Genomic DNA, 27,412 nt, shown 5'->3' on the forward strand with positions numbered 1-27,412 from the left:
ACGGTCTGCTTTACGGCATCACAAAAGAATGCCAAACCACCTTCTTCATTTGCACAGCACTGCACCTTTACCAAGCACCTGCACACTCCGTCGTCGGACCCTCATGCCGCCTTGGGAGGCCGAGGGCGGTGCACACGGCAGAGCTCAGCACCGGAACCTAGCTCGGGCCTCACCGCCACAGTGTGCTGCCCACCAGGAGGGCCTCCTGCCTCGACGGGCACCACAGCACCTAGGTCAGACACTGCTGCCAGATGGAGGCGGGCCCCAAGACCTGAGGAAGGAGCGTCACGTCACGAGGCTGCACGTACCTGATGCAGATTCCACGTGGGCCCCGTTTACCTTCAGAGGAGTCAGGACAACTCGAGGCAGCATCACCCCAGTCTTTTTCTTCTGCTTGTTTGCCTGTATCCCCGAGGGGTCACAAAAGGAGGCCGAGTCACCTGCAGGGCCACAAGATGGTCCCTCTCCACCACACCTCCAGCCACCATCTCGTACAGCAAAGTTCATATACTCGACTGGCTCAGGCATGTCATGGAGGGAGCAGCACTGACTCCCGCTACCGAGCCAGTGGGCAGCCCCGTGCCGAGTACCAGCCCAAGCTCTGTGTACTGTAGTCTTACCCTGTCTAACAGATATGGAATTTGCCCAAGGTCCCAAAGCTGGTGAGCGGCACAGTCGTAATTCCAAGTGCCGGCTCCCAGGCTCGTTTGCTGCCTACTCTGCACTGCGCTTTCCCCATCCCGGACACGCCTGCACTTGTCAGAGGCAGGAGGCAAGCTCTGCATCTGTGGTAATGAAAACACTGACCACTCTGCTCTCAGAGCCACAGCCCGCCTTTCCTGTGGCCCACTTTCACCTGTACTAACAGGCGGAGAGCAAACTGATTCGCTACACTCTCCCTACATGCTCACAGCCAACTGCAGAGGAAGAGTCCTGTCCCGTGCCGGACCCCAACTAGCCCCCACCTAGCCACCTACTCTCCTCCCTACCTGTGAGGAAGCTCTGTAGCTGTCCCTGGGATTGGAAAGAGGCCGGCTCTGAGATTCTGCAGAACAGGATGCATTCGAAGACGTTTCATCAAGAGAAACTAGAAGGGGGAAATGAGGGTGAGTCTGCGGCAAGCCGCCTGCAGCTCTTGGCCCATCCCATGAAGGGTACTTACCATCGTTTTCACCGCTCACAGTGCTGGCCTCGTTAGACCCACAGCTCTCTGCATCGGCTGTGTCCTCTGGCTCCTCGCCCTCCACGGCAGCCGGACTGCGAGACCACTGCAGGGCATCCTTCTGTGACAGCAAGGCACAACTCAGGTGAGCAAAACCGACAGATGCTACAGGCGCGGCAGTCACTCCTAAATGCGCACTGCTTTCAGAGAAGAGAGATTCAGAATATGGATAAGTTCCTGTCCCGTTCTAACTGACCTCTTTGTCTGTAAGTTCTTCTCATATGTGTGTCACGAAAGTTAGATATAATTTCATATTCACTCACTCATTAAACATTTACTGGCGCCTCCTATAAGCTATACCATGCTAGTTCCGGGGGCGGGGGGCGGAGGTAAAAAAAATCAAGTTTACTACAATACAAAGCACAGCAACAGAAGTACAGAGAAAGCTACAGCAGTCCGGAAGAGGGGCACCTAACTCAGAGTGCTGGAGGGAAGAGGGCACAGAAGTGAGGCCTGCAGGGAAATCTGTTGCTTAAGCTGAGTTTTAAAAGTTAAGCTAGCAGGTGGATAGCTTGGCAGGAGACAGGAGGGAGTTCTAGATAAAGGGAGGAGCAAACGTGGAAAAACATTCCAAACACAAGGGAACCACAGATTTCAACAAGAGCGAGCCCCCAGGTAAATGATGAGCCACTGTGCCAAGGGGGTACGATTCGGACTATCTGCTGGTCTCTAAAGGGCACCAAGAGGGGCACGATGTGACTGTAGGAATTTCATTCTGGCAATGGTGGGAAGTCTGGAGGCAGGAAGAGGGCTTGGACTGCAGCGAGGCCCAGGGAGAGTGCCGTCAAGCTAAACTGTGAGTCCAAGGAAAGCAGCCAGAGTTCAGGAGAGCTCCACTCCTGATTTCCTCTCCTAATGGACACTCCTTTGAACGCGCTCTGCGGCAGAGTCTGAGTTCAACTCCACCCACAACCCATGGAACACCAAGGGGCCACCTCCCACCTCACAATTAGGAAGGACTCTGAATGAATACTGGGGGCGGGGGAGAGGAGGGGGAGAGATAAATCAGGACAAGGATGTCATCTTCTTTGAATAAAGTGTGTGAAGAAGTGTAGATAAAATCATGATTCTACCTCTTACAAATACACCAGGAATTTACAAAAGAAATCTACAAAATTCTAACTCATCAATTTCATGGGTCCCTTGATCCCTTAAGTCTTCATCAATTTATTTTCATTAATTTAAGCCAAAATCATGCTGCCTTAAATTAAAAAAAAAAAAAGAAAATGGCATTTTAGATCTTTCTTTTCCTGGCAGCTCTAAATGTTCCTCAGAATCAAGAGCTAAAGAATATTTTTAGTGTTAATCTTGGAATTAGGCTTAGTGGCTGCCATGTGCATAGAATGATGCCCCAAACCTGCTCTTTGAGTCTCACAAGCAAACCAAGATAAAATACTCATTAACAAATCAAGGAGATCTGTTACAAGGGCAAAGCTGACCCCAGAACTCCAGTTCCGGTGAGTGTGAAGGAATCAATGCCTACACTGTTGGTGAGAGGGGAAAATGGTACCAAAGGTTCATGCACTACCAGCAAGAGTAAGCTGTAAAGGAGAATCTAAAATCCTCTTAACCCAACACTTCCATTTCTAAGACTACACCAGACATGAAAAGCATGAATCCTTAAAAAGAGCAAAAGCCAATCAATCAAACTACATTAAAATTAAGCTCCTCTATTCCACAAAAGACACCATTAATGAAGTAAAAAGGCAAGCTACGTACAAAGTTGGAGAAGATATAGCCAATAAGGAACTTGTATCTAGATTACATAAATCAATAAGAAAAAAGAAGCCAGGAAAAGAACAGGCAAAAGACTGTGAACTAAAGTAGTGCACCAAACGGGATATCCAAGTGGGCAACATTCGCACATAAACCTCTTTAACCTCACTAACAATAAGGAAGACACATTATAATGCAAATTAAGCCACAATGAGGTATCAGCACATCCATAAGAATGGCTAAAATTCAAGTTTAACCATACCAAGGAGTGCTAATAAGGATGAGGGACAGGTACATTGAAAACAGATCCAACCATCTGAGAACAGTTGGGCATTATCTGGCACAGCTTAAGGTACAAACATCCCACAACACAGCACTGTCAGTCCTACATGTGGTTTCCTAGAGAAATACATATGTGGGTGCACACGAAGCAGATCCAGTGTTCGTGGCAGCAACATTTGTAACCAGGTCTAGAAACAACCAAAGTGCCCAGCATCAACAGAATCAAAACATGGCAGTATACAATGAAAAATGAACTATAGCCACTACAACAATATGGATGAATTTTAAAAACAAAATATTGAATGAAAGAAGCCAGTCACAAAAGAATGCATACCATAAGGACTCCATTTGTAAGAAGTTCAAAAACAGGCGAAAATAAACTACACTGTTGGGGATGCAAACACAGGTGGGAAACAATAAAGAAAAGCAAGAAGAGAACTTCTAAAAAGGCTAGTAGCTACCTTTGAGGGGAAGAAGGCAGCTGTGAGTGGGAAAGGTTACTGGGCCCTGCTGGCCATGCTCAACGTCTTTATCTGAGTGGCAGTTACAAGGATGTTTGCTTTACAACATTCATTAAGCTGAACATTTATGTTGTAAGCAGTTTACTCTTACATTTCTCAAGAAAAAAGTTTTAAAACAAAAAATAATTCCAGTATCACCATCAAGGAACACTAGCACAGTCAGTTCAAATAAAGCTGCAGAATATTTAATGACAAGAAATGATGATACAGCAAGTGAATTAACCAAATTCATATGGTATGATTCCATCACCTGTTTAAAAAAAATTGTGGGAATGTGTCTGCATAAACAAAAGACAAGAACAATGGTATTCCTGACGTAGGTTAGCCATCGCCACCTCTAGGTGGCAGAGTTGTAAGGCCTTTCTTTTTGACATGAAGTATTTTCTACAATTAATGTATATTGGTTTTTGTGATCAAGAAAATAACATTAAAAAAGAAAAATTATAATGTTAAATGCTTCTTTGACAAGTAAGTCACTAAAAGCTAATTTACTGAGGTCCCAGAGTCTAGTGTTGATTACAAATCTAATTAATTAAACAGAAATACTGCCCATTTGTTTGCAATTCAAACTACCATTCAAAGTTTCTAAAGCCATGTATTTTCTGTAAAATGCAAACAGAACAACTTTTGAGAAAATGAAAGATTAGCAATTCTAATTCTGCCTTTTAAAATATCCTTAATCTTTCCATTTTATAAACTACACATTTGACATCGTAACTTTCCAAACATTAACTGCAGATACCTGAGAAAAATGAAATGGGCTACTGAGAATTATACGCATCAGATAATGTCTTAGGACTCAAGATTTATTTTGTTTCTTTGCAAGGATACTTTCTATCAAGAAATTTATTTTTAAAGATTAACAGGTAATAAGTGATCCTTCACTGAAACCTGAATACTAAAAATGTTGTGAAAGGGGGCAGGCACTTGGGTGGCTCATTTGGTTAAGCATCTGACTCTTGATTTTGGCTCAGGTCATGATCTTAAGGTTCATTAGATGGAGTCTCATATCAGGCTCTGTGCCGACAGTGAGGAGTCGGCTTGGGATGCTCTTTCTCCCTCTCTCTTTTTCTCTGCCTCTCCCGTGTGTGCATGCAGGTGCGCTCTCTTTCTCGTGCTCTGTTTCTCAAAATAACATTTAAAAGTAAAAATGTTATGAAAGGGGCGCTTGGGTGGCTCAGTTGGTTGAGCATCCAACACTTGATTTTGGCTCAGGTCATGATCCTAGGATTGTGGGATCAAGCCCTGCATCAGGCTCCACACTGACAACATGAAACCTGCTTAGGACACTCTCTCTCTCTCTCACTCTTTCTCTCTCAGGAAACCTGGGTGGCTCAGTCAGTTAAGCATTCAACTTCGGCTCAGGTCATGATCTCACAGTTTTGAGTTTGAACCCCACATCATGCTCTGTGTTGCTAGCTCGGAGCCTGGAGCCTGCTTTGAATTGTGTCTCCCTCTCTCTTTGCCCTCCTCTGCTCATGCTCTGTCCCTGTCTCTCAAAATAAATAACATTAAAAAGTTAAAAAAAAAAAAAAAAAGTTTCTCTCTCTCTCTCCCCCCCCCTTCACCATTTTCTCTCTAAAAAAATGTTATGAAAGACAGTAGGGGTATTTAAATGTGACTGCACAGTACATATAGCAAGGCTGCAATAATGTTACATTCTGTGACTGTGATAATTGCATTGCATTTTAGTATATGGAAATGTCCTTGGATCAATGTATATACACCTGTGTGTCCTTTCTCTTACTTTTTAAAGTGAGGTCTAATTTACACAGAGTAAAACACACAGATCTTACGTATACTGTCTAATGAGTTTGACAAATGCCTATCAAGATACAGAACATGTCCAAGTTCCTTTGTGCCCCTTCCAAGTCAACCCTGACTCTACATTGCCCCTTCCACCCCACTGAGACAATTATTCTTATTTCTATCACGAAAAACTACTTCTGTTTGCAGTCTTCAGGGAAACAGAATCATACAGTATATATTCTTTTGTGCCTGGCTTCTCTTGCTCTGTCTAATGTTGATGAAATCCATCCGTGTTTCTACAGGCATCAGGTCATTAGCCCTTATGAGAGCAGTAGTCATAAACAACCATGCGTTTATCTATTCTCCCATCAAAGGACATCTGCATTATTTCCAGATTTTGGCAATTATTAATAAAGCTACTATGAACATTCTTGCACACCCTCTTTTCTGGACAGGTTTTCATCTCTTGTGAGTAAATATTTAGGAACAAAATTGCTGGGTATGGGATGAATGATTAAAAAGAAAAACACATTCCAGACGTTTCCACGGATTTGCAGTCCGAGCAGCACTATATGGAGTTCCAGATACTCCACATCCTCGTCATTTGGGTTGTCTATCTCACTTCAGCCATGCTAGTGGGATGCAGTGGTACCTCACTGTGGTTTAAATTTTCATTTTTCTGACGACTAAAGACACTGAACACTTTTTTATGTGCTTATTGGCCATTCTCATATCTTCCTTTTTAAAGTGTCTGTTCAAGTCTTTTGCTCATTTTTACATTGAGTTGTCTTTTTATTATAGTTGTAGGAATTCTTTGTTCCAGATCCTTTTAAGTACTGATCAGGGGCATGTGTTACTTTTACAAACAAATACATTTTAAACACTTTCATTTGGAAATAATTTCATATATACAGAAAAGCTGGAAGACTAAAAACAGCACAAAGAATACTTGCCTATACTTTTTACCCATATTCACCTCCTAACACAAACAAAACATGGAATGTACGAGGGCGCCTGGATGACTCAGTTGGTTAAGTGTCCAACTCTTGATTTCACCTCAGGTCATGATCTCATGAACCATGAGATCAAGCCCCAAGTCAGGCTCTGCTACAGCCTGCTTAAGATTCTCTGTCCCTCCCCGGCTTACTCTGTCTCTCAAAAAAATAAATAACCATAATAAAATAAAATAAAAACATGGAACGTATATTAGTTTGGTAAGACAACTGGAAAGGAGGCTAATGGTGAAAATAATAATAAATAAACCTTAATATTTTCCCATAAGTCAGATATTTTATTTATTTATTTTGTAAAGACTCTCTACACCCAACATGGGACCTGAACTTACAATCTCAAGATCAAGAGTTGCATACTCCACCAACTAAGCCAGACAGGAACCCCACGTCAGAGAGTTTAAAAAAATAAAAGACACTGTGAATATAACAAGCCCCAAACATGAATAAAATAGAACGCTAAAATTTAAACTGATAGAAGTTTTAGGGCGCCTGTTTGGCTCAGTCAGAAAAACAATGCAAATCCTGATCTCAGGTCATGAGTTCGAGCACCACATTGGGTGCAGAGATTGCTTTAAAAAGAAAAAAGAAACTGATGCAGTTTCAAGATTAGGTTCTCAACTGGGAAAAAAAGATAAACAAATCTCAGGTATGCCTTTTCTTTCTTTGTGGAAATGATAAATATCTCCTGACCATGAAATGAGGATGGTTTCTTAAGGAAGGCTGATCTGAGAGTTGCTTAATATAAATTATTAAAATTTAAGAGCATGCCGACCACTCAGCAGTATACTACAATTCCTAATAATACTTTAAAAAAGAGAGATTAGAAGAGACAAAGTGTCATTTCTGGACAGTTTAATTATCTACACTGAAAAACCAAGAGACTGAGACCAGTAAGAAATTCAGCAAGTCTGTAAGATTCAAGATCACATTACAAACTCCAGTGATTCCAACATCAGCAATAATATCACCAATTAGAAAATGTAATTTATAGGGACACCTGGGTGGCTTAGTCAGTTAAGCTTCTTTTGGTTTCAGCTCAGGTCCATGATCTTATGGTGGGAATCAAGCTCCACATCAGGCTCTGCACTGTCAGCGTGAAGCCTACTTAGGACACCCTCTCTCTCTCTCTCTCTCTCTCTCTCTCTCTGCCCCTCCCCCACTTTCTCAAAAATAAACAAAAATTTTAATATAAAAAATGTACTTTATAAGAACAAAGAATATAAGCCAGGGACAAATTTATTTTGTGAAATACCATTATTTAATGAAGAAAACAAAACTTTATGGAGAAAAGTTTCAAAAATGGATGGGGCTCCTGGGTGGCTCAGTCAGTCAAGCGTCTGACTTCAGCTCAGGTCATGATCTCACAGTTTGTGAGTTTGAGTCTTCTGCAGGGTTTGCTGCTGTCTGTGTGGAGCCTGCTTCAGATCCTCTGATCCCCTCTCTGGCCCTCCCCTGTTCTTGTTCTGTCTCTCAAAAATACACATTTTAAAAAATGGAGAGCTGTACCATCTTCTATATTAAGAAAACTCAACATTGTGAAAATGTCAATTCTCCTCAAATTGATTTGTATATCCAATAAAATTCCAATAAAACATAATTTTTCCTGACTCTACAGTCAGCCCACTTCAGATCCTCTGTCCTCCTCTCTGCCCATCTCCCACTTGCACTCTCTTAAAAAATAAACATTAAAAAAAAGAAGTTTTACTAAATTTAACCAACAGTTCTGAAAACACAAATGAATTTAATCAGAATTTGTAAATACCACATAAAAACTATTAATGTGTACAGAAAGCTTGTAGATCCAAAGGAAAAATTTAACTTTAGACAATGGAGGCTAAAATGGTCCATTAACAATGTTTTAATTTTGTTATATGAATCCTAAAGTGGAATTAAAGTTAGCAAAGTAAACTCCATGTATGCTTGAGAAAAGGCTTCATCATTTTTTAAAAATATTTTTAATGTTTTATTTATTTCTGAGAGAGACAGCATGAGCAGGGGAGGGTCAGAGAGAGAGGAAGACACAGAATCAGAAGCAGGCTCCTGGCTCTGAGCTGTCACACAGAGCCTTACGCGGGGCTCAAACCCATGAATCACGAGACCATGACTTGAGCCGAAGTCAGACGTTTTAATCGACTGAGCCACCCAGGCGCCCCGGCTTCATCATTTTTTAAAATATTTAACGTAAAGAAAGTTCTATTGAATTTGAAATCCATTTGCATTATCACAAGCAATTTCAATATTATAGCTGTCAAAAAAAGAAAAGAGCTGTTATTTTAAAAATGAACACTCTTGGAACACATTTTAGTCTACGGCCATACCACCCTGAACGCGCCCGATCTCGTCTGGAACACACGTTAAAGAGAAAAAAACTGAGTTCTTCTTAAAGACAAAAAAAAAGTTTCCATCAATGAGAAATTTTCATCTATGATTTGCCACCCACCACTGCAAAGTTTCCAGTTGATGGGGACATGACTACAGGCCCACGATCCCTCCCCTGAAACCCTTAGATCGATATAGGTTTTAGAATTCAGGATTTCTTGAACTTTGGGGTAGTTAATATAGTGCATATAATTTTAATATATCATATATTAACACATACCAATATTTTTTGAAATAACATGTATGCTCATACCAATTACAATAAATAGCTTTGTCAGTCTGGATCAGAGTTTGGCTACCAGAGGAGTTTAAGAGTGGTCAAGTTTATGCCAGATGTGTTTGGAAAAAAAATTCTCCAGTTCTCAAAATATTTTAGATTTCAGAATTGTTAGTAAGAGATTACGGACTATAAAGAAAGCATGTTTCTCAGTACAGTTTTTGAAAAGATGTGGAAGTTTTAGAATTCTACTTCTCATCATAGTTATAAATTAAAATGTAAAGAAAATTAAATTAAATATTTTCCTCAAAGCCTCAGAGAAAGCCTTCAATCATCCATTTTACCCATTAAAATGTCAAGGTAAGTAGTCCTCTAGAAAAACTCTCATGCATTTGCACATGGAGACTACAAAAGTAAAAAAGGTTATTACTGCAGTGGTATTTGTAATAGTAAAAATCATAAACATCCATAATAGGGGACTGGATAAGTAACATCAGGTATACTGGTACAATACACTATTAAACAGGAGTTGAAAGAAATAAAAATACACCTATGTAAACAAACAGACTACACATTTTTAATGGATCCACATGAATAGGAAGGACACACATTAGTAACAGCGATTGCTACTGGAAAGGAACAAGGGTCATAGGTCTTGGGTGGCAGGTGGAGGGACAGGGCTCCGTTCTGGCATGGAGGCATGGAAGTGAAGGTCATTTCCCACTTTCTCTGCACAAAGCCCTGAGCTTCCATTTAAACACAGCAAAAATAGACACAATTCTTTGCATCCTCCTGAAGTCCCATTAGAGTAACTATAAGGGAATATTAAAGGTATAAACGGACAAAGGGAAAGGGGGAGGAAAAGGTAGGAGAGGAGAGATAACAGAATTCTGGAAGATGGATAGCAGGAAGACAGGAAGTAACTGACTCAGCAGGGAAAAGAAAGCTGAAGTCTGAGGCTGCAGAGGGAAAAGGCAAAAAGCCGCCAATCAGTACTGCAAAACCCTCAAGACAGCAGTGATTAAAAGTACCAGGAACCACTCCACACAGAGGCGAGGCATAGGACTGAAAACTTGAGAATGAGCTGGAAGTTTGAACCAGAAGTTGGACAGCTTCACCTCTCTGTCCCCAGTCAGGCAATACCCATCTCCAGCTTCAGAAGAAAATAGGAGATTTATATTCTCATTGGATTCAACCACGGAGGGTCCAAGATAGAAGACCCCAGCTCAGGAGGAAGGGAAGCGTCACACTCTAAACAGGAGCAGTAAGCCAAAGACCACACACAAACGTGGTCCCATCAGCTCCCTTCCCCGCCTGGCTCCCAGGTTGTGGTAGCCCCTCAGCCCCAGCAGCCCCCACCTGCTCTCAGCCAGCTGAAAAAAGAGGAGAGGATTCCTCTTCCTGGGAAAAGTGACCAGCCTAAGAGAAAACACCTTCAGGTAGATAACTGGGGATTCCAAAAACACATCTAGGTCCCTACTCCCCATCCCAGCCAACAAATAGTGTCCACAAGCACAGAACTGCCAGTCCTCTGACCAGGCATGACCTACCAAGGGCTACCAGATATCTGAGCACAAACTGTCAGATGAAACATAGCAACCGAAAACAAAAAGACTTGAAAGGAAGCAGAGATAATGAAGATTTCACAGTAAATGTTCTCAAAGAGCCCAAAAAGTACAGAATACTATTAAAAATAAATACATAAATAAAAGTAACATCAGAGAATGTGAGCAATCTGCTAGAAACATTAAAATGATACAAAACAAAACCCCCCAGCAACAACAAATAGGTTATTTCCCAAAGAACTGACTCAGAAGAAAAAGAAAATCATCAAGAAAGTCCCACATCAAATAGAAGCTCCAAGAGAAAATAGAAAAGACAAAACTATGAGAAGTGTTCCTAAAATGAAAAGACCTGAGTTTCTAGGTTTAATAAGGCAAAATGCCTTACACAGTGAATGAATAAAGGCCCCTTCCATAGTACTGCACCATGAAATTTCAGAAAGAGAATTGAAAAAAGATCCTAAAATCTTCCATTCAGAGAGAACACATCACATACAAAGGAATCAGAATGGCATCATGCTTCCTAAGAGCCATTTTGGAGAATGTAATATTTTCTAAAATTCTTTTTATTTACGTAATCTTCATGTCTTCACACAGAGTGGGGCTCAAACCCATGTCCCCAAGATCAAGAATCACATGCCCTTCTGACTGAGCCAGCCAGGCACCCTCTTCTAAAATTCTTAAGTCAAACCAAAAATCCAGTATGGAATACAGAATAAAGACATGTAAGGCTTCAAATACTTTACATATGCACCTATTCTCAGGAAGTAACTGGAAAACCTATATGACACAAATAAATGAGTAACAACAATAAACAACAAACCAAACTAAACCATAACAAAAAGGATACCTACACAAGACCTAGGAAAGAGAATATGCCACAGAATGCAGGTGAGAAGAGTTTCCAAGGTGACAATGAAGGGAAAGTCCAGGTAAACAGCTGTGTGTATGTCCAACAGGGTAATCAACTTACCCCAAATTGCCTGGGACTTTCCCAGTTTCAGCACGAAAAGTCCTATGCCCCCAGGAAATTTCTCAGGACACTGGGTGCCCCTACAAACACACCAGCTCCAGGACTAACCTTCAGAAGAAGACTGAAGGGGTTCCTGGGTGGCAGTCGATTAAGCATCCAACTCTTGATTTCAGCTCAGGTCATGATCGTACAACTTTGGGATTGAGCCCTGAGTCAGGACCTGTGTTGACAGTGCAGAGTCTGCTTGGGATTTTCTTTCTCCCTCTCTGCCCCTTCCTATCTTTCTCTCTCTCTCAAAATAAATAAATAAACTAAAAAAAAAAAAAAAGAAAAAAACAAGAAGGAAGACTGAAAGTGAGGTGTTTGACCATATCAAGAAAAATTTTATAGCTGTTAAAAGCATTAGTTTCATCTTTTCTATTTGTAATCCATTTTGGTTTTTTATTCCTGATCTTTATTACTTATTTGTAAGTGTGTGAAACACAGCATGTTTATAAAAGCCAAAACTATATAAAAGGTTGTACTCAGAGAATTAACACTACCCTCATCCCTTCTCTTCCCACCCCACCCCCAACTTTACACTCCATTCCTACCCACTCTATTAAGTAGTCAATCTCATTCGGTTCTGGTTTATTCCTTTTGTGTTTCTTTTCTGAACAAATGATAATATACACATCTATTTTATTTCTCCTTTATCATCAAACAAACTGCATGCCACAAACAGTATTTTTTGTACTCTTTTTTTCACTTAACCATATATCCTGGAAATCACTCAATCACTTCATAATCTTCATTCTCCTCTCAGGTGCATAAAACTTCATGATACAAATGTACCAAAATTTTTGCAAACATTCCCCCATGTACTGGCATTTAGGTGGCTTTTAATATTTCACAAATAGATACTACTATCTTGAATAACCTCATGACTCTGTACTTTTCTATTATTAAAGGTGCCTCTTCAGGGTAAATTCCTGAAGTAGAAATGCCGAGTCAAAGGTTAAACGCATATGTAATTTTGTTAACAATGCCAAATTCCCCTCGAAAAAGTTTCACGGAGTTGTGTTCATAACAGCAATGTCTGAGTGCTTGTTTTCCCACAGCCTTGAAAAGAGAAATTATTGTGGTACATATTAGCAGAAAACTTTAAAGTATTCCAAATGACTAACAGAACCACAGTGAAGAAAGGCAAGGTTGGATCTAATCCAAGTAACTTTTGAACACACTATTTTAACTATAAAGAACTAAATAAATGATAAACAAATAGTGAGCTCTCCTTTTAACAGATTTGCTTTTCACAGTGGAATGGGATGGCAATTCTGAAACCATTAAACGTATCTGACTTAAGCAAAGGAGGAGATAATAAAGCCAAGATTCTCACTGTTGGAGCAGCTAGTTATAATACGGAAAAGGGTAAAGCTAGAATGAACCCTGCAGTAAGAGACTGGAATCAAAGGTACCGGTATGAATCAACACATGTAAAGACACACAAAGAAAGAGATAGCTGTGTACATGTACTCCTGTACATGACTAGCTCCTGAGGGTCCAGAGCTCCCTGGGAAAATGGCTGATTCCAGAGCTGGGGCTGGAAAATATAAGCTAAGTCCAGACACATGGCTGGGCCAGAAAGCAAAGAAGTAAAAAAGTGTTCTCAATGAGTAGGCAGGGAGAAGGACACAAGAAGGACACAAAAGCCACACTAAAGGAAGTCCTGCTGGCCACTTCTGTACAATTTCTGCATTAAAGTTAATGAAGTAGGGGCTCCTGGGTGGCTCAGTGGATTTAGCATCTGACTTTGGCTCAGGTCATGATCTCGCGGTTCTGGAATTTGAGCCCTGTGTCAGGCTCTATGCTAACAGCTCAGAGCCTGGAGCCTGCTTCAGATTCTGTGTGTGTGTCTCTCTCTCTCTGCCCCTCCCCCGCTCACTTGCTCGCGCTCGCGCTCGCGCGCTCTCTCTCTCTCTCTCAAAAATAAAATAAACATTTAAAAAATTTTTAAATGACATTAATGACAGTAACAGATAACTCCATAATGAAATAAGAATCCATAAATTCATAACGAATAAACAAATGAGGGAGAAAAGAAGTTTCTTTCTTACTGTAGAATGCCAATTAATAAACATCAAATGAATTTTAAAAACCACTGCTTGAGGGGTGCCTGGGTGGCTCAGTCAGATAAGCATCCGATTCTTGGTTTCAGTTCAAGTCACAGGGTTTGTAGGATCAAGTCCGGCATCAGGCTCTGCACTGACAGCGAGAAGCCTGCTTGGGATTCTCTCTCCCCCATCTCTCTGCTCCTCCCCAGCTTGCATGCATAAGCTCTCTCTCACTCTCTCTCAAAATAAATAAACATTGTTTTAAAATCACATGACAACCATCAGAATTGTAACTGTTTCAAGTAAGACTCACTCATCAGGGGATGCTAAAACTAGGGATGAAAGTTTGATGAGACCATATATACACTCAGTATCTCCTCACAAGATACTTATTATTTACAGTGGAGAAAATGGCAGACACCACCTCAACCAAGTGACTGAAGTTACCATTATGAGAAATCAGACAAACAGAAATCATTTGTCTCCTAATACAATACACTGCGAATGACAACATCACTTCTGAAGTATTCCTGTCAAAAGCTTATTACTTGAATCTAATAATGAAAAAAACAGAAGACAAGCCCAGACTTGGGGAGCTTTCTCGAAAGTGAATGGCCTGTACTCTGAAAAAATACTAAGGTCACAAAAGACTAAATTTGTGGAAAGTTTTCCAGATTAAAGGAAATGAAAGAGACTTGACAAACAAATGCACCATCTGATCCAGGATTAGATGTATCCTCAACCAGAATTTCATAATTAACATTAATAAAACAATAGGCAAAATTTGAATAAAGTTTGCAGATGAACGAGCAAGCAATGTTGTATCAACATTAATTCTCTAATTCTGATCATTGCAATGTGGTTATGAAAGAATTTAGTAAGGGGCATTATGTCTACAACTTATTCTGATACAGAAAAAAAACATGTAGAGAATGAAAGAGAAAATATGATAATGTGATAAAGCATATAAAATGAAGTTTTTGAAAGAATTAACTGAATACATTAAAGAAAAAACTGAAAAAATTAAAAATCATCTCCACTTGCACCAAAATTTAAAAACACTTTAAAAAATTCAAAATACAGGGGTGCCTGGGTGGCTTAGTCGGTTAAGCGTCCGACTTTCCGACTTTCGCTTAGGTCATGATCTCGCGGTTTGTGGGTTCGAGCCCCGTGTCGGGCTCTGTGCTGACTGCCAGCTCGGAGCCTGGAGCCTGTTTCAGTCTGTGACTTCCTCTCTCTCTGACCCTCCCCTGCTCACGCTGTCTCTCTCTCTCTCTCCTAGAAATAAATAAAAACATTTAAAAAAAAAAATTCAAAATACAGACAAGACACCAATGAAAACTATAAAACACTGCTAAAAAAAATATCAAAGACTACCTACATCAGTGAATAGTTAATGGACTGGGGAAAAAAAAATCAACATTAAAATGTTAATTTTCCACAAACTGATCTACAAATTCAACACAACCCCAATCAAAACTCAACAGGCGTTGTTTTGGTAAAAACTGACAAGTTGATTTTAAAATTTGTATGAAAACTCAAGGGACCAGGAACTGTGAAAACAATCTTGAAAAAGTTGTAAGACTCATACTACTAACATTACCTGATTTCTTGACTTACTAAAATCACCAGAGTATGACACTGGTATAAAGATAATAGATGACTGGAACAGAATAGGATACCAAAACATATCTACATATATATGGCCAACTGATTTTTGACACAAAGGCATCAAAGCTATTCAATGGGGAAAAGAAAGTCATTTCAATAAAAAAGGCTGAAACAACTAAATAAACAAAAACACAAACCTGAACCACTATCTCAAATTACACTAAAAAATTTGGAATGGGGTGCCAGGTGGCTCAGTGGGTTGGGTGCATGACTCTTGATGTTGATGCAGGTCATGATCTCAAGGTCATGAGATTGAGCCCCGTCTGCACAAAACTCCGTGCTGAGCATGGAGCCTCCTTGGGATTCTCTCTCTGCCCCCTCCCCCACTGGCGCTTTCTCTCCCTCAAAATAAATAAGCAAGTTTTAAGGTTTGTTTTTTTTTTTCTTATTTTGAGAGAGGGAGCGAGAGAGAGCGCGAGAGAAAGCACATGTACAAGCATGCGAGGGGCAGAGAGAGAGAATCCCAAGCAGGCTCCACGCTGTCAACATGGAGCAGGATGCGAGGCTCAAACTCCCTAACCATGAGATCATGACCTGGGCCGAAATCAAGAGTCAGATGCTTAACTGACTGTGCTTAACCCAAGTGCCTCTAAATAAAAAAAAAACTTTAAAAAACAAAATTAATTTAGATCACAGACTTAAATAAATATAGGAGCCAAAAATATAGTCTGTAGAAGGAAATATAAAATATTTCTGTTATCAGATAGATTTCTAAAAACATTAACTACATATTTCTTAATGTGATAAAATACTTTCTCAAAACTGAAAACTTCTAATCACAGACCCTTTAATAAAAACGAAAAGGCAGCCAAAAAACTAGAAAAAATATTTGCAATACATGTATCTGGCAAAGGACTTACATCCAAAGTGTATTTTTTAACTCTACAAATGAAAAATAAAAAGACAAACTTTTTTTTGAAAGGGGAAACACTGCCACTTTCTTCCTCAAACTAGTCTTTCCTTACACAGGGCGGGCGGGGGGAGGGGGGTGCAGGAGGCCAAGAGTAGGTAGGGTATCATACCTGAGGGGGACACAGAAGGTCTCCATCCACAAGGATGGCATGGTGTTAGAGTCAAAGCTCTATGAGAGGGCACTGGTGTGGGCAATCAGAGCCTGAAGCAGGTGAGGCGATCGTCCCCAGGGGACCAATGCAATTGAAGGTGTCGGGAGTCCATGAGGGGTAAAGAGGACACCTTTGTCAGGGAAAAGCAACAGTGACAGGAGAGGAGATTGATTATATAAGAGGGTGGAGCATTAAACAAGTAAAATATATTAAATAACAGGAAAAACAGGAGCTAGATTTCTTACTGTTGGTGAAGGCAGTTACAAACACGGAAAGAGAAAAATTAGAATGAATCCTCTGGACTTGCATTAGAATTTGTAGTATTAGTGTAAATTCATGTTTTTTAATATGTTTAGATAAAGCTAGACATAAATATAGATGTAAGTGCATACATATATGTATATGTATATAAATATGCCCAAATTCTCCTTAGCCTCTTCCTACTGAGAGGAACTGGTATCAGCAATACCCCAAGAGCAGCAAGCACACTAGAACCTCAATCTTGGTTTCTCAGGACCATTATATACTAAAAGAACCAGGGCTCCATGGAGAAATGGCTAATAATAAAGGCTAGGGCAGGGGAAGTACACAGTGAACCTACATCATCTTTCTGGCAATAGCCCAAGACTGATGGGAATTTGTCAAAGGGACATAGAAGCCAGATTGACAAAATCCCCACCAGCTAAATTAGGAACAATTTGGACACCTAAATAGTTAATAATAGATTAAAACTCACCGAGTAACATAGAAAACCACGACTTCATACAGGTATAAATAAATAAACTGAAATTTAGAAGGAGAATGGGATAACAAGAGTTTCAAAGCTTCTCCCCAGGGGAAAAAGAGAAATTTTACAGTGATTAAGCCTAGCAAATGCTACTTTAACCAAGTGATAAAAGTGGAATTAGTAATAGGACAAAGTGAAATAATGAGCCATCTGATAGGATGCACTAAAAACACAGCATCACTTCTCTGATACACCTGATAAAGACATGCACCTGAATCCAATCATGAGAAAACCTAAGAAAGCCCAAACTGAACAACATTCTATGAATAACTGGCCTGTAAGCTTCAAAGGAGTCAAGGTCACGAAAGTCAAAGAAAGATGAAAGAACTGTTCCACACTGAAGGAGACCAAAGACTTATGAGAACCTCAGGTAACATGTAATTCTGAACTAGAATCTTTAGCCATAAAGGACATTACAGGGACAATTAGCAAAACTTTAATGGAATCTAATGATTAGATGATAAAAATTTCTCAATGTAATTTTTTTTATAAATAGTTTACTGTCAAGTTGGTTTCCATATAACACCCAGTGAGCATCCCACAAGTGCCTTCCTCCATGCCCATCACCCCCCCTCCCCCCCACCTCCATCAGTCCTCAGTTTGTTCTCAGTATTCAAGAGTCTCTCATGGTTTGCCTCTCTCCCTCTCCCCCACTATTTCCCCCCTTCTTCTCCCCTACAGTCCTCTGTTAAGTTCCTCCTAATCCTCCTATATGCACAAACAAATGGTATTTGTCCTTCTCTGCCTAACTTATTTCGCTCAGCATAACACCCTCAAGGTCCATCCACGTTGCTACACATGGCCAGACTTCATTCTTTCTCATTGCCATGTAGTATTCCATCGTATAGATAAACCACATCTTGATCCATTCGTCTGTTGATGGACACTTGGGCTCTTTCCATGTTTTGGCTATTATTGAGAATGCTGCTATGAACTGTAATTTTCTGAATTTGATGGATGCATTCTGGACATACAGCAGACAGACATCCCCCCCCCTTTTTTCCCCCAGAATCTAGTTGACAGTGTTACATTAGTTTCAGTGTCTAAAACAGCAATTCTACAAGATTATACATTATGCCACATTCACAAGTGTACCTACCATCTGTCATCATACATCACTATTACAGTATCACTATGCTCCTTATGTGGTGCTTATTATTCCCATGACTGAGTCATTCCATTAACGGAAAGCCTAGATCTCCCACTCCCCTCCCCCCATTTTGCTGCCCACTCTACTGCCCTCTGGCAAGCAGTAGTTTGTTCTCTGTTTTTACAGATTCGATTTGGCTTTGGTTTATTCATTTGTTTTTTGGGTGTTTTCTGACAAGAGATGAAATTATATTTCTTTCTTACTCTGACTTACTTAGCTTAATACCCTCTAGGGTAGTTTAATACCGTCTAGGTCCATCCATGATGTCTCAAATGGCATAATCTTCCTGTTTTACGGCTGCATAATATTCTTGTGTGTGTATGTGTGTGTGTGTGTGTGTGTGTCTTCCTTATCCACTTGTCTACTGATGGGACACTTAGTTTGCTTCTGTGTCTTAGCTATTGTAAATAATGCTGCAATGAACATATGAACATAAAGGTGTATTATTTTTTTCAAATTAGTGTTTTGGTTTTCTTAATACCCAAGAGTAGAATTATTTAATCATATGGTATTTCTAATTTTTTAAGGAACCTCCATACTGTTTTCCACAGGGCTGTACCAGTTGACATTCTCATCAGCAGGGTAGGAGGATTCCTTTTTCTCTGTATCCTCATCAACACTTATTTCTGGTCTTTTTTATTTTAGCCATTCTGACATGTGTAACGTGGTTTATCACTGTGGTATTGATTTGCATTTCCCTGATGATGAGTGATGTGAAGAATCTTTTCATGTATCTGTTTGCCTTCTGTATGTCTCCTTGGGAAAAATGTCTTTTCAGATTCTCTGTCCATTTTTTTAAATCAGATTGGGTTTTTTGGTATTGAGCTATTCTTCGTATATTTTGGATATTAACCCCTTATCAGATATAATTGTCTCCATTCAGTAGGTTGCCTTTTTATTTCCTTCACTGTGCAAAACCCCTTTTTATTTTTTTAAAATTTTGTAATGTTTTTATTTATTTCTGAGAGAGAGAGACAGCGTGAGCAGGGGAGGGTCAGAGAGGGAGGGAGACACAGAAACTGAAACAGGCTCTAGGCTCTGAGTGAGGTGTCCACACAGAGTCCGACGCGGAGGGCTCAAACCCACAAACTGTGAGATCATGACCTGAGCCAGAGTCAGATACTCAACCAACTGAGCCACCCAGATGTCCCTTTGTTTTGATGTAATACCAACAGTTTAGTTTCGCTTTTGTTTTCTTTGCCATAGGAGACATCTTTAGGACTTTTATGGTTTCAGGTCTCACAACTTAGGTCTTTAATATATTTTGAGTTTATTTTTGAGTATAGTGTTAAAAAGTGGTCCAGCTTCACTCTTTTACATGTAGCTGTCTAGTTTTGTCAGCATCATTTATTGAAGAGACTATCTTTTTCCTATTGTATATTCTTGCCTTTGTCATAGATTAATTGACCATATAATCATGGGTTTATTTCTAGGCTATTCTGTTTCACTGATCTATGTATCTGTTTCTTGCCAGGACCATACTGTTTTGATTACTACAGCTCTATAGTACAGATCTTGAAATCTAGAATTGTGATACCTTCAGCTTTGCTTTTATTTCTCAAGATTCCTTTGGCTACTTGGGATCTTTTTGTGGTTCTATACAAATTTTGGTATTATTTATTTTAGTTTTATAAAAAATACTATTGGCAGTTTGATAGTGATTGTACTGAATCTGTAGATTGCTTTGAATAATATGGACTTTTTTTTTTTTTTTACATTTATTATTGATAGAGACAGAATGAGAACAGGGGAGGGATAGAGAGAGAAGGAGACACAGAATCTGAAGCAGGCTCCCGGCTCTGAGTTAGCTGTCAGCACAGAGCCCAACAGGGGACCCGAACCCACGAATCATGAGATCATGACTTGAGCTGAAGTCAGATGCTCAACCGACTGAGCCAACCAGGCGCCCCAATATAGACATTTTAAACAATATTAATTCTTCCAGCGTAACAAATATCCTTAATTCTAACACATACACACTGAAGTATTAACAGTAAGGAATTAAGATATAACAAGGCTCTAAAGCAGTTCAGGAAAAAAAGAAGTTCTTTGTTCTGTACTTAAAAACTTTTCTGAAAGCTTATCAATGAGAAAACAAAACAAAAAAATTCTTTTTTAAATGAGCAAAATACTTAGACATTCAAATAGGAAGATGATTTTAAAAAGTCAATAAACACATTAAAATGTATTTGTCATCTATCAGAAAAACGTAAATTAAAACAATGAGACATGAAGAAAAACACATGATCTTACCTATCAATGCAGAAAAATTGTTGAGAAAATTTGACACATATTAATGATAAAAACTTTCAACAAACTATGAACAGAAGAGAACATCCTCAACTTGATAAACAGCAAAATATCCCCAAAATGTCTACAGCTAACATTATACTAATAGTGAGAAACTGAATGCATTCCCTCAGAGACCAGGAAGAAAGCAAGGATATCCATTCACAGCACTGCTGTTCAACACAGAGCCTGAAATCCCAGCCAGTGAAATCAGTCAAGAGAAGAAAATGAAAGGCACGCAGATCAGAAGGAATATATACAACTGGGCCTGTTCACAGATGACATAATGGCCTATATAGAAAATCCAAAGGAACTTAAAGGAAAAATTCCTAGAACTAAGTTTATCAAATTTCAACAGGATAGAGGTCAACACACAAAAAGCAATACTGTCTATATGCCAGCAATCCACAATCAGAAGTCAAAATTAAGACCACCATACCATCTACAGCTTCCCCCAAAAATTAAACACTGAGGTACAGATCTAACAACACATACAGACAGACTCTGTATGCTAAAAACTACAAAATGCTGGGGGTGCCTGGATGGCTCAGTCAACTAGCTAAGCATCCAACTCCGGATTTCAGCTCAGGTCATGACTTCACGGCTGTGAGATCGAGTCCCACATCAGACTCTGCACTGAGTCTGGAACCTGCTTAAGAGTGTCTCTTTCTCTCTCCTCTGCCCCTCCTCCACTTGCTCATAAACGCTCACATACACTTTCTCTCTTAAAAACAAAACTAAATGCTGATGAAAATATCAAAGATGATCTAAGTAAATAAAAAGATGTACCATATCCATAAATTGGAAGACTCAACACAGTCAAGATGTCAATTATCCCCAAACTGATCTACTGGTTTAATGTATTATTTACTACTAAAATCTTGGCAAAAAAAACTTGTTGTAGATCTAGTTAAGATGATTCTACACAGAGAGGCAAAGAAATTACAATAGCTAAAACAATTTTGAAAAATAATAAAGTTAAAGGAAACATACCTAGTTTTACATCCTATCATATGGTTATATAACACTAATCAAAATAGTATGGTACTGACAGAGGAACAGACACATAGATAAATGGAATAGAGTTCAAAAGCAGACCGTTTTACAAAATATGGCCAACAGATTTTTGAAGACCTGTAAAAGCACTTTAACAGAGAAAGGATAGTCTTCACAATTAAATGGTAATTTAAAAACCAGCCATTCTGAGGCACCGGGATGGCTCAGTCGGCTGAGTATCCGACTTTGGCTCAGGTCATGATCTCACGGCTCATGGGTTCGAGCCCCGCATCGGGCTCTGTGCTGACAGCTAGCTCAGAGCCTCGAGCCTGCTTCGGATTCTGTGTGTGTGTCTCTCTCTCTGACCCTCCCCTGTTCACGCTCTCTCTCTCAGAAATAAAACATTAAAAAAAAATTTAAAAACCAGCCATTCCTACGCAAAACAACAAACCTTGATGTAGTTTTATACCTAATTCAAAAATTAACTCAAAAAGGAATAACAAACCTATTTGTAAAACATAAAACTTTTAGGAGCATCTGACTGGCTCAGTTAGTGGACCATGCGACTCTTAATCTCAGGGCCATGAGTTCAAGTTCCATGTTGGGTATAGAGATTACTTAAAAATAAAATCTTTAAAAATAAATAAATAAAACTTTTAGAATGTAAGAGAAAATTTTATCGTCTAGAGTTAGACAAAGAGTTCTTAGACATGATACACTCAAACAGAAAAAATATATAAAATAAAAATTTTAAATCAATAAATTAGATTTCATCACAATTAAAAACTTTGGCTCTGTAAAAAACACTCCTAAGAAAATAAAAAAATAGACCACAGGCTTGAAAAATTATCAGCAAGTCACATATCCAACAATTTGTATTTCAATAACTCTATACATTCAATAATAAGAAAACAACCCAATTGCAGCACCTGGATGGCTCAGTCAGTTAAGCATCCGACTTTGGCTCAGGTCACAATCTCACAGCTTGTGGGTTCAGAGCCCCATGTTAGTCTCTATGCTGACAGCACAGAGCTTGCTTTGGATTCTGTGTCTCCCTCTCTCTGCCCCTGCCCTCTCTCTCTCTCAAAATGAATAAACATTAAAAATTAAATTTTTAAGAAAACAACTCAGTTAGAAATGGACAAAAGATTTAAACATAAATTAAATCAGAAGATACTGAAATGGAATGTAAGTAAATGAAAAGACATTGAACACCATTAGCCATTAGAAAAACACAAATTAAGTCTTATGAAACTACTGTGCACCTATTAGAATAGAGAAAAGGAAAAACACTGACAATACTAAGTGCTGTTGAGAAAGCACAACAACTCATAACATTGCTAGTGGGAATGAAAAATGGCCCTCCCAATTTGGGAAAAAAAGTGTGGCAGTTTGTCACAGAGTTAAACATACACATACCCTGTAACCCAGCAATTCCACTCATAGCTATTTATTTTCATACTACAACCTGTATGCAAATTTTCATAGTGGCTTTATTTGTAATAGCCCCAAACTAGCAACAACTAAATGTTCCTCAATGGAAGAATGGATAAACAACCTGGTATACTCACAAAATGGATACCAGTCCAACAATAAAAGAAACAGTGCTGATAAACACAACTACTTGGATAGATCCCAAGTCCCACGATGGCTGAAAAACACCAACCTCTAAAGGAAATATATGATTTTATTCCATGTGGAAAGAATAAAATTGTGATAAGGCTATCCTAGACACCATCTAGGAGATTAATTTTATACTGTCGTGTAACAAATTACCACGAATTCAGTATTTAAAACAACACACATGTATTATTATCTCAACTTTCCAGGGGTGAGGAGTCTAGGCACGGTTTATGGGTCTTCTGCTCAGAGGCTCACATGTTTCAAATCAAAGTGTCAACTGAACACTTCTTTTCTAGAGCTCAGGGTCCTTTTCCAAGCTCACATGGTTATTGGTAGAAAACAATTTCTTGTGGTTTTAAGACTACGGTCAGTACCTTCCAGGCAATCAGCAGGGGCCTGCACTCAGCTCCTAAGGGTCCCCACAGTCCCTGTGATGTGGCAGCTAGCTTTTTCACAATATGGCAGCTAGCTTCTTCAAAGTCCGCAAGAATTGCTCAATTCTTCCCTTAGACCTTCAGGTCCTCTTTTAAAGGGCTTGCCTGATTAGGTCAGGTCTACTCAGGATAATCCCTCTTTGAGTTCATTTAAAGTCATCTGACTAGGGACTTTAATTACACCTGTAAAATCTCTTCACCTTTGCTGTATCTCTCGAACCATAAGATCATGACCTGAGCCAAAATCAAGAGTTGGTGAGGACACACTTAAACAACTGAGCCACCCAGGTGTGCCTCACCTTTGCCACATCCTACTGTGAGAAGCAAACTGCCGTTCTCACCCCTATGAAAGAAAAAGTGATAACAGATATAGGTTATCAGGAATCATCTCAGAATTCTGCCTAACGCATCTAGCCTCCAGCCATGTCTCCTGCTGACCACATACAGGAGAGCCCAGCCCAGATAATCTCAGATAATCTCACCTAGGCCAGACCAAAAATATAGCCCATCCAATCAATTCTCACAAGGAATTGTGAATTAAGTATACAATTGGTTTTAAGGCACCAAATTTGGGGGTGGTCTGTTACATAGTAAAAGCTAACGGACAGAACACACACAAAATACTTAGCCAAACGGAATAATCAAGAGGGGCTCAACGATCAGGCAGAAATGTCTCTATCAATGGCGCCAGTAATGCCAAAAGGAAATGTACACACGTTTTTAACATAAAAATAAAACAAATTAAGCTTCACTCATTTTAGTATATGGATTGACACTGCTGCCCCTTCTCAATTCCTATGTTGGTCCTATATCATATTCACTATTCTGAAATTCACATACTTATTCTCAACATGTTTCATATGCCTTGTTAGATAGATTTTACACTAATAATGTACCAAAAATAACAATAATAATAATAATGTGAGTACAGGGACACCAAGAAAACAGTAGGGCTGACGTTTTAACACCAAATATACAAACTTTTCATCAGGTATGTTACAAGGTAAAATCAACGATGAGCATATCATACCTGAAAAGAAGTTAGCCCGAAGTATTCAAAAGCTGAAATATAACATATCCTCTACCGTTAATAAATTCACTTTCATGTTATTCTTAAAATACACTAGAATTTAAAAAATTGTTCTCATACTTATTTATTTTGAGAGAGAGAGCCCAAGCAGGGGAGAGGCAGAAAGAGAGGGAGAGTGAGGATCCCAAGCAGGCTCCGCACTGGCAGGGCAGAGCCCAATGCTGGGCTTGAATCCAACTGTGAGGTCATGACCTGAACTGAAATCAAGAGCTGGACGCTTAACCTTAGCCACCCAGGCTCAAGCCCCAATACACTATAACTTTTAAATACTTTTAAATTTCTGTTTTAGACTCTATTTTGCAATGGGCATGTTATAAAAGAATATATGCCCCTCTCTCTCTGACCCTCCCCTGCTCACGCTCTCTCTCTCTCTCCTAGAATTTAAAAAAATTTAAAAAAAACCTTTTTTTTTAAAACAGGGGCGCCTGGGTGGCTTAGTCGGTTAAGCGTCTGACTTTCGCCTAGGTAATGATCTCGCGGTTCGTGGGTTCGAGCACCGCGTCGGGCTCTGTGCTGACTGCCAGCTCAGAGACTGGAGCCTGTTTCAGTCTGTGACTCCCTCTCTCTCTGACCCTCCCCTGCTCACGCTGTCTCTCTCTCTCTCTCCTAGAAATAAATAAAAAAAATTTTTTTAATTAAAAAAACAATATATGCTAACTTCTATCCAATTATAATGTATAAACAATTGACAGGATGTAAACTCAAAATGTTTTTATTGCCATTAGGGGAAAATTTGTTAAAGCCTGAATCGCACTGCTGTCAGCAATGGAAAGCGCTGCAATGACATGATCAGAGAGTGCTTCAGCATCATTCTGACAACCATCTGAACACTGCATGAGAGATAGACGGAATCTGAAAAACAGACAGATATGAAGAGACTAATGCAGTAGGGTAGTCAGGCCAGAAGTAACTGCCGCCCGAGTAAGAATGTCAGAACTGTAAGGAAAAAGACTGTGATGTAAGTGAGAGCAAATGAAAAGAACACATGCAAGCTATTTTTGTAGAAGAAAGAAAAAGAAATAAGAAAACATATATAGCTCTATAGCTTTGTAAAAATAAACCTGGGAAGGATATACCCCACTTAACAGACTGAAAAGCAAGACTCAAAAGGATACATTTCCAAGTAACCTTATCTGCATTCCAGAACAAAGCTCAAAGCCTAAGTACAAAAATATACAGAACTCAAGGTAAAACTCAGTGTCTCTCATTCAATCAAAACCTATCAGAAATGCAGACCAGAAAAATTTGACCTATAATGACAAGAAAAATGAGAGAAACAGACCCAAAACTGACACAGATGATAGAACCAGAGGAGATAAAAGCTACTGTAATTGTATTTCATGGGCTGAACACTGAACACATTAAGCAGAGATGTGTGAAATATAAAAAACACCCAAACAGAACTTCTAGAGATAAAAAATGCAATGTCTAGATTAACAGCAAATTGAACCCTGCAGAAGAAAAGATGAGTGAGAATGAAGAAATTACCCAAAACAAAGAGAGTAAAAAGTTACTGATGTAACTTACATCAGTAAGCTGCAACCTCACGCGGTCAGATACCCATGTCATTATGTCCCAAAGGGAAAGGGAAGGTGCAGGAGAAAAATATTTGAAAAACTAATGGCTGAATATTTACCAAATATGATCCAAGAACACAGATAAAAAAATAACAGCATATATCTTATCATCAATAAAACAAGCTGGATGCAGTGGAGCAAACCCTTTACAGTACAGAAAGAAAACACTGTCAACCTAGAATTCTGTATCAAGAAAATACATCTTTAAAAAGAGAAAATCCTTTTTCAGATACATAAATGCTTTAAAATACGGGACTATCACCAGTTCACAAGCATGACAAGAAACACTGAGGAAGTCCTTCTACCAGAATGAAAATGATACCAGATGGGAATGTGGATCTGTCTACACACAGGCAATGAAAAGCACCAGAAATATATGGGTACAGATAAGACTTTTTTCTTATTTCTTAAATATCTTGAAAAGACAGTGTGCTGTGTTTTGTTTTAAGACAACGGACTGCTTAAATGAAAAATAGTCACAAGGTACTTTGGGGTTTAAAACATATGGAAGTGGCATATATGACAACAGCGGCACAGAGACCGAGGAAGGAAAGTGGAAGTGTACTTACTACTGGTGTTCTCAGAACACAGGTAAAGTGGTATGATGTCACCTGAAGATACACTGTGATAAATTAAATATCTACACAATAAACTAAAGCAACCACTAAAACAACAAAATAGAGACGGGTAGAACTAAGAGACAAAAGAAGGAATTGAAAATATTTTTTAAAAATTCTTAATCCAACAAAAGGCAGGAAAAGAAGGGGGGAAAAAAAAAGAATGTGGGGCACCTGGGTGGCTCAGTCGGTTAAGTGTCTGATTCTTGATTTCGGCTCAGTTCATGATTGTACAGTTTGGTGTTTGGGCCCCACAATAAGCTCTGCCCTGACATTGCAGGGCCTGCCTGGAATTATCTCTGGCCCTTCCCCAATCACTCTATGTCTCTCAAAAGAAATTAAAAAAAAAAAAAAAAAAAAAAAAAAAAAAAAAAAAAAAAAGGAGGG

The 27,412-nt window shown here is 39.3% G+C and overlaps 1 protein-coding gene across 2 annotated transcripts in view; it reads right to left on the reverse strand.

Moving 5' to 3' along the window:
• The window catches only part of ASXL1 (ASXL transcriptional regulator 1), a 69,364-nt gene that overhangs the window by 9,961 nt on the left and 31,991 nt on the right, over positions 1-27,412 (reverse strand). For both annotated transcript variants that reach the window (XM_077769338.1, XM_077769337.1), the window contains exons 3-5: positions 1,163-1,283; positions 990-1,087; positions 309-402 (exon numbers count right to left, since the gene is read on the reverse strand). In XM_077769338.1, coding sequence (XP_077625464.1) covers positions 309-402; positions 990-1,087; positions 1,163-1,283 — 313 coding nt within the window. The remainder of the gene's footprint in view (positions 1-308; positions 403-989; positions 1,088-1,162; positions 1,284-27,412) is intronic.

Source organism: Crocuta crocuta, unplaced genomic scaffold (assembly GCF_008692635.1).
Source record: "Crocuta crocuta isolate KB4526 unplaced genomic scaffold, BGI_CrCroc_1.0 scaffold445, whole genome shotgun sequence".
NCBI lineage: Eukaryota > Metazoa > Chordata > Mammalia > Carnivora > Hyaenidae > Crocuta > Crocuta crocuta.